The sequence below is a fragment of the Halichoeres trimaculatus genome, unplaced genomic scaffold (assembly GCF_033239565.1).
Source record: "Halichoeres trimaculatus isolate MK-OKI-2021-1 unplaced genomic scaffold, fHalTri1.1 fHalTri1_scaffold_20, whole genome shotgun sequence".
Taxonomy (NCBI): domain Eukaryota; kingdom Metazoa; phylum Chordata; class Actinopteri; order Labriformes; family Labridae; genus Halichoeres; species Halichoeres trimaculatus.
In genome coordinates this window covers 25976290-25984252 of record NW_027437198.1, presented here as the reverse complement: position 1 = coordinate 25984252, position 7963 = coordinate 25976290, and the positions used below count along the sequence as shown (strand labels likewise).

Sequence of the window (7963 nt, the reverse complement as noted above, 5' to 3'; positions counted from 1 at the left end):
AGTCATCCACGAACATTGGCTCGCGGAGGTGTCAGTGAATTTGTGAGCAGAGTTAGTGTGGCTGGAAAAACTGCAGAGTGTTGGTGTGAGGAAAAGTGCACGAACATCAGAGAAGGAAGAAAAAGAGTTAGGACGCGTGTTTGTGTGCTGAAAACCGCTTTAGTGTTTTTAAAATTCACCTGAAGTGGTTAGAGAGCGCTGCTGTCGGTGTTTTTAAACTCTTTACGTGTTTTTAAGGAGCAACTTTCACAGGGAGTGACACCGAGCAAGGTAAGAAGATCATATCACGACTTCTGCTCTTCACATTTATGTAACTCTAGCTGGACCTGAGGTGGGATTCAGGTCAGTGATGTGACAGTATGGGACACTTAAGTCAATCGAGACTACATTTGTATTTTATAGTCGTTTTTTAACAGAAGAACAGCTGCACGTCACAACTTTACAAAGCTGGGAAACCTGCCATGGCAGCAATGTGAATCTCGATTTGTATTGATTGTTATTGGTTCTGCTGAGCTCGCTTTGTCGTTGTTTCACCCAGACACAGTTTTGCAAATTTCTTTTTTTAAAATTTTTACTCGTTTGATCGATAGTAATGCAGAATTACGATTAATATAGAGTCAGATTGCATTGATTGGGACTTTTATTTGCTCAAACCGGACTTGGTAGCATATTTGGAAATTTAGACCATTGTGTACTTGACTGCACTTGTCACGCCCATCTTCATCTGCATCCCCATCCCATCTGCAGCTGAACACGTTTGTAACCCTGCTGGGCTTTGTTGGATAAGGATTTAGAGGCATACTGTTTTCTATTTGTGGTATTGAGGAATTATGACACAAAATCAAAGACAAAAACACATAAAATCAAATGGTACCATGTTTAGGTACCTAAATGCATCCTTGTGACTGTGATAGAGTGGAAGAGTGGGCAATTTTCCATAATAGACACGAACAAAGCATTGCAAGTTTAAATAAGGAGAAATAAATATGTTAAATTAAAAAATTTTAAAATTTTATTGTCAAACAAATAAATATTTATTACCACATTCACTTCCAGAAAAGTACCAAAAATTAGTACCGATACCAATTTCCAGGTACCAGGCATCGGTACCCATCCCTACCTAGGCCACATGTTGAAAAATGTTTATTGGAGTTTATCCTATTTTATCTGATATGTGAAGAGACACGATCGCAGTCTTGGTTGTCTCTCTTCTGTCCTGTCCTAATTTGTTTGGGAGAAAAATAAAAACACAATTTCACTTTGAGATCCTGTTTACTACAGAAAGTACCAATCACTCATCTCACATTATTGACATTTACCTGTCTCGTCTTTGATGTAACCCTCCGGGTTGTTTTCACATCCTCAGACGCTCAAGGCGTGCAGCAGATGCACCTCTTTCGTTTTAACAGGAAGTTTGGTCATGGGAACTTACACTTCATGTCATATTATGTGTTTGAAAATCCCCCCTGTTTGTGTATTAGTAAGAGAAAAACATTGATTTGACTAAAGCTAGTCAGACTTTCGAGGGACTTATTTATCAGTTGGTTCATGTCCCCTGATTCAGCTGATGAAGAAATCCCAGAAATAATGTTATTCTCTTGCAGCTCGTTTATTTTTACAGGGCTAATTTGAGTTGTTAAAAACAGCTTCAGAGAAATCTTTAGGAAATGACTTTCCCCCACACCCCCAGAATATGGCCAGTGGATAGAGGAGGTTGTGTGTCTTGTCCACCTAGAAAAAATTAGATATACGATTAGAGGTTGTACAAAGTAATTTTTTGTAACTTGGCAACCGTTTCTATCATATGTTGAAAACATGGCAGCTACCAATATGACTTTGTAACCCCTTGTTATGTCATCCCCCTTTATTTTATTTATTTGATTATTTATTTATCTTTTTATTTTTGTGTGAATGCATTTATGTACATGTGTGTTTAAGAGTGTGCTAGGTATATTTGTGTGTAAACATATGCATGGAAAATATATTTATTTCTTAATTTATTAACTTTTATTTTGTATTATTATTATTATTATTATTATTATTATTATTATTATTATTATTATTATAACAATTATTATTATTATCATTATTTTATTTATTTTTTTCCTTTTTTATATTTTTATTTTATTTTATTTTATTTATTTTTTTGATTGCCCGGCAGAATATTGATGACCCTGTATTGTGGGAGGGGGGATTAGGACAGGGGCACGTTTTTTGGGGGGTTTTTTGGTCCCCGACTGTCCTATTTGTTTGTTGTTGCTTATGTTGTTCTCTCTGTAATAACACACAAAATAAAATAAAAAAGACTTTGATAAAAAAAAAGAAGAAAAAAAAGAAACGACTTTGGCCTTGGATCATAGAAGCCAAATTTATCACAGCAGTGTTTTTTACATTCTGTTTATCAAATTTCAACCTGAGCCTGAAACATATTAACTCCATTGACAGAAACAAAATGTTTGGCTCTTAATCAAACACACAGTGACTCATCACTTACTCTGCATCAGACCTGGGAGTGAACTTCTTCTATTGAATTCTGGCAAGTGCACAGTTTGACTCCCCAGCCAGTCACAGACGTCTCAGACTTTGGACTTTTAATGCACAAGTTTTCAAAAGTTACATAAGAGACAGAAAACGGCGTCATTAGTGGGTAATTTAATCTGAAAGGAGGACGCAGCTTTCTGCTGGCTTCCCTGAGTGTCTGGTTATTGTTAGAGTACAGTCTGAAACCCCCAGGGGAGGAGAGGAGCTCGCTGCTGGTAAGAGGAGAGGGCTAGTGGAGGTTAACATATGGATCTTATGGATTATATCTGAATGGCTGCTCTCCAAAACAGGAATACGTTTATGTGGAAGCGCACGTTTGAAGTTTCAGTACAGATCAGCTCTGGCAGCGTCGGCTGTTGAGAAGGTAGAAAAGGGAAGTGCGGTTTCATTGTCTCTGGCTCTGGGCGAAACCGTGGCCAAAGATCATTCAGTGCAGTTTGCTAACTGAACAAACAGCTGTTCATGTTACCCTACATTTCTCAGCGTAGGCGTTGTATTTCACTGAACAGGAAGCGACTTTGCTGAGTAGTAGACCTCCTTTGGGGCTGTCTTCTTTTTTGAAGAAAAGGGACTTGAAGCAGTTTCTGTTCAGTGAGTGTAAGACACGTGTAAGACCTCAGAGAGTGGTTCTGATTTATGAGCCTTGATAGATTTCTTCTGCTTTATAAAACTTAACTTTACTATCCTCTTCTTCTGTAGGTGTAGGAGGCGTGTGTCAGAATGGCTCAATGGAACCAGTTACAGCAGCTGGAAACCAGGTACCTGGAGCAGCTCTATCACTTGTACAGTGACAGCTTCCCGATGGAGCTACGACAGTTCCTGGCGCCCTGGATCGAGAGTCAGGACTGGTAAGACAGGACTGAATTCCTGGACTTCCACTTCGAAAACATTTGTGTTTCCTGCGGAAGAGGCTTGTTGTGTTTCATGATTAGCCGTCGGCCACTCAGCATGACTTGCAAACATCTTTCTGTGCACGCTCATTGTGTTTCATTATTTGTTTTCAAACTCTTCCTTGTTGTACTGTCTTCCTGACTCATGACATAATTACTGGGAAACCCTGCTTGAAAAATACTCCTTCACACTTCCTTGTTCTTCCTCCTGATGATAACAGTGACATCTCTAAAAGGACACACAGTGTGTTTACTCTCTGTAGTCGTGGATTGAGATGTTTTTAAGTTTCAGTTTTTTCACTTCAGAGTAATCACATCCTAATTATCTTCCTAAGGGCTTACGCTGCCAATAAAGAGTCTCACGCCACGTTGGTGTTCCACAACCTCCTGGGGGAAATAGATCAGCAGTACAGCCGTTTCCTCCAGGAGAACAATGTTCTCTACCAGCACAACCTGCGCAGGATCAAACAGCATCTGCAGAGCAAGTATCTGGAGAAACCAATGGATATCGCCCGCATTGTTGCCCGTTGTCTGTGGGAGGAGCAAAGATTGCTGCAGACGGCAACCACAGCTGCACAGGTAGAGCGACGATGCTGTTGTTTATCTGTTAGAGTAAATTTCCAGTGAAGACGTGTTTCAGCTCAATCCTGTGACTGTTTCCTGCAGGACGGCCAGGCAGCTCATCCCTCTGGGACGGTCGTGACAGAGAAGCAGCAGATGCTGGAGCACAACCTTCAAGACATCAGGAAACGAGTTCAGGTGAGTTTCCAACACATCGCCGGTATTTATCTATTTATTTTATATTTTTATTAAAAAAAGGTTTGGCCAGAAGTTAAATTCACTAAAATATCTTATCTAGATGAATATTTTCTAATCATATTTTTTTCCCTTTTTTTTAATGATAGTATGCGTTCTATATCTAAAAATATTTCTAGTTTCATGCTATTTTATTCGTATTTTTATTTATTTTTTTAATTACACATTTTTTTACATGGGCTGGTTGTGTTTGTTTTGTTTATACTGTTGTACAGGTTCATATGTTACTCATGTTTGTTACTTATGCATATCACTTTATCAACTTTGTACCTTATGCAGGATGCACTTTACAAATATTTTTAAAAAAATTGAACTGTGAGATGTTTTACAATTAATGGAAAAAAACTAATAAAAAACTAAAATATTTAAAAAAAAAAAAAAAGAAAACACAAACTTCTATAAACAAATAAATTAATAAATGGTTGATATTTACATAGATAGATAGATAAAAAAATACAAATATAAATACATAAATAAATAAAAGGTGAGTGGGTGTTTTTTATTTTTTTTTATTTTTTCAATGCAATGGAAATATAGGGAGGTTTAGAGGGGCAGGGTTTACTGTGAAAATGTCCAAGAAAATGTCTTTTAGTGGTCATATAAATTTTGCACTTAAATATCAGTTAAAATGAAAATAGATAAATAATTAAACAAATAAAAATGTTAAAAACTATATAAATGAATAAATAAAAAATATATATATAAATAAAAATGTTAAATATATTAATAAATATAAATCAAACTTAATTAATATAAACAATAAAAATAAAAAATAGAAATACATAAATATAAATTAATAAAAATGTTTACTATATATTAATAAATAAAAATCAAAATAAATAGATATAAATAAATAAATAAAAATTTAAAAAGCATGTAAAAATGTCTTTGGTATATTATTGTCTTTTTCTATAGGACATGGAACAGAAGATGAAAATGCTCGAGAACCTGCAGGATGACTTTGACTTCAATTACAAGACACTGAAAAGCCAAGGAGGTAGGAGCAAACTTATATTTTTGATTCTTCAGGATGATTTTAGTCCCTGGTTTGATTTTTGACCTGTTTTACGTTCACCCTCTGTGCAGAGTTGTCCCAGGATCTTAACGGAAACAGCCAAGCAGCTGCCACCAGGCAGAAGATGCAGCAGCTGGAGCAGATGCTGAGCGCCCTGGACCAGCTCAGAAGGGTGAGCGTCCATTTTTAACATCATTAACACCTCATGGATGTGTTTTAACTTTCTGTTGAAATCCTCAACTGCAGCAGAAGTTTAATGTGTGCCATGCTTTTATCTTTTAGCAAATTGTGACGGAGATGGGAGGCCTGCTTAACGCCATGGATTATGTGCAGAAGAACCTGACAGATGAAGAATTAGCAGACTGGAAGAGAAGGCAGCAAATCGCCTGCATCGGAGGTCCACCAAACATCTGCTTGGACCGCCTCGAAACATGGTAACCAGGGCTGTTATTTAAGTGACGATCAGTCAAGTTTATTCTTAACTTATTCTGCAGCTTATAAAAACCTGACATGACTTGTTTTCTAACCAGGATCACGTCCTTGGCGGAGTCACAGCTGCAGATCCGTCAGCAGATCAAGAAGCTGGAGGAGCTCCAGCAGAAGGTGTCCTACAAAGGAGACCCCATCATCCAGCACCGGCCTGTCCTGGAGGAGAAGATTGTGGACTTGTTCAGGAACCTGATGAAGAGGTACTGCTTGTTTCCTATGTCTTTTTAGAGAAGAGATTCCTGGAGATGCAAGAAAGAAATTAATCTACTTTTGTCTTTTAGTGCGTTTGTGGTGGAGAGGCAGCCCTGCATGCCCATGCACCCAGACAGACCACTGGTCATCAAGACCGGAGTCCAGTTCACAAATAAAGTCAGGTAGGATGACGCCGTGAAGGCAGGAAACATACAGTTTAAACATAATAACAGATTTATCTTCAAGATTTCTGAAACAGCTTTGTTGAAATCTCATCTCTTATGTTTTTCAGGTTGCTGGTGAAGTTTCCTGAACTCAACTATCAGCTGAAAATTAAAGTTTGCATCGACAAGTAAGAGTTCAGAGTGATTTCAAAGCCAAAAGTACAATAGAATAAAACAAAAACTGATTAAAATGATGCGTTAAAAGGTTTTTATTAAAGATTGAGCAGCTGTTCTGACTTTGAGTCTTTGTTTTTCAGAGAATCTGGAGATGTGGCAGCAATTCGAGGGTAAGACTTCAACAACACTTTATTTTAGACGTTACTTGTTAACTATCAGAAAAAAAGGTCTCACCTTCAAGTGTTTCTTCATTTTCTCAGGTCACGAAAGTTTAACATCCTCGGTACCAACACAAAAGTTATGAATATGGAGGAGTCCAACAACGGCAGCCTTTCAGCAGAGTTTAAACACTTGGTGAGTTAAAGATGTGATGATATGAAGAGAAATGACTGTAGGGATGGGAAAACAGATAAAGACGTGAAAAACAAATGTTTGTTTCAGACTCTGAGAGAGCAGAGGTGTGGAAACGGTGGCCGGACCAACAGTGACGTAAGTTTTATCTCTGGAGTTTGTTCAAACCTGTGTTTATCTGTAAGGAAAGATTCTTACACGCTGTTGAATATGTTAAGTTTGAGTGGTTTTTATCTCCTGCTTCCCGTAGGCCTCTCTGATCGTCACAGAGGAGCTCCATCTAATCACCTTTGAGACAGAAGTCTATCACCAAGGCTTGAAAATCGACCTGGAGGTCAGTATCGAGTCTCTGTATGGTAATTTTAGGAGCGTTTTTGTCGGCCGGTGTCATTTCTTGACACTCAAAAACATGTCAGCAGACAAATGAGTCATTAGCAAAGTCTTCCGCCTTTGCAGACTTGACACCTTTACAGCTTCTACGTGAAAGTTACGGAAAGATAAACCTCCCACCAGCCGATCCATCCACCTGACCCACTGATGGTTGAGTTGATACAGCCTGATATTAAAGCTCAAATCAGATCTTTATCCCCTCCTGGTGGAAGTACGATACCATAAATCTCTGGAGAGTAAACTCTCTGCTTTTATTTAGTTAATTTTAAGGATATTTGAATGTGTTTGGACTTCCTGTATCCTCCATCACACCTCATAGCTTACACCTACAGGGGGTTTGACGCTGACTCAGATCTCACCAAGCTGCCCCCTGAGGTTTGAGCTTCTCTACGTTAGTGGTGTGTTATTTAGAAAACAGCAGTTGTCTTATATATGTCTGATTTTTATTCTAAACCAAAAGTCTGCAACCTACGGCTCTTTGACTCCTCCGCAGTGGCTCCTTGTAGCTTTAAAAATATATTATTAAAACACTGACTCTAAATAAAATCCTGCGTTAACATTTAGTTGAACTAAATCTTCATCCCATCTGTCAATAAAGCCTGCCACCGCTCTACTTCACCTCCTACAACATCAACAGCCCACCAACTTTCCATGCACCTGTGGCTAACCTCAGGTTTTACAGCCCTGGGAAGATAACTACATCTACAAAAAGATTAATCTGGAAGAAAATACTGATTTTAATTCTGTGAGGATGGATTTACTTAACTGATAACATGCCTGCTTGATAAACATGATTGATATGTAGCAAAACATAAGCAAACAACAAAGAAAATGGTGAGCCAAGTGACACTATATATGTATGTTTAAATTCAAGTATTCTTTCAAAAATTTTGAAATTTTTGCAAATTCATTAAATTCTATTTTTTTTATTTTTGCAT

General features: G+C 37.8%; 1 protein-coding gene across 2 annotated transcripts in view; it reads left to right on the top strand.

Moving 5' to 3' along the window:
- Positions 1–39: 39 nt before the first annotated feature.
- The window catches only part of stat3 (signal transducer and activator of transcription 3 (acute-phase response factor)), a 14352-nt gene continuing 6428 nt past the window's right edge, over positions 40–7963 (top strand). The window contains exons 1-14 of one of the 2 annotated variants that reach the window (XM_074695938.1): positions 40–270; positions 3241–3389; positions 3767–4010; positions 4098–4190; positions 5163–5244; positions 5334–5434; positions 5545–5696; positions 5793–5951; positions 6033–6125; positions 6236–6295; positions 6425–6454; positions 6545–6638; positions 6726–6773; positions 6886–6969. In XM_074695938.1, the coding sequence (XP_074552039.1) occupies positions 3262–3389; positions 3767–4010; positions 4098–4190; positions 5163–5244; positions 5334–5434; positions 5545–5696; positions 5793–5951; positions 6033–6125; positions 6236–6295; positions 6425–6454; positions 6545–6638; positions 6726–6773; positions 6886–6969 (1368 nt within the window). In that variant the 5' untranslated portion in view covers positions 40–270; positions 3241–3261. The remainder of the gene's footprint in view (positions 271–3240; positions 3390–3766; positions 4011–4097; positions 4191–5162; positions 5245–5333; positions 5435–5544; positions 5697–5792; positions 5952–6032; positions 6126–6235; positions 6296–6424; positions 6455–6544; positions 6639–6725; positions 6774–6885; positions 6970–7963) is intronic. The other variant, XM_074695937.1, reaches the window with a different exon arrangement.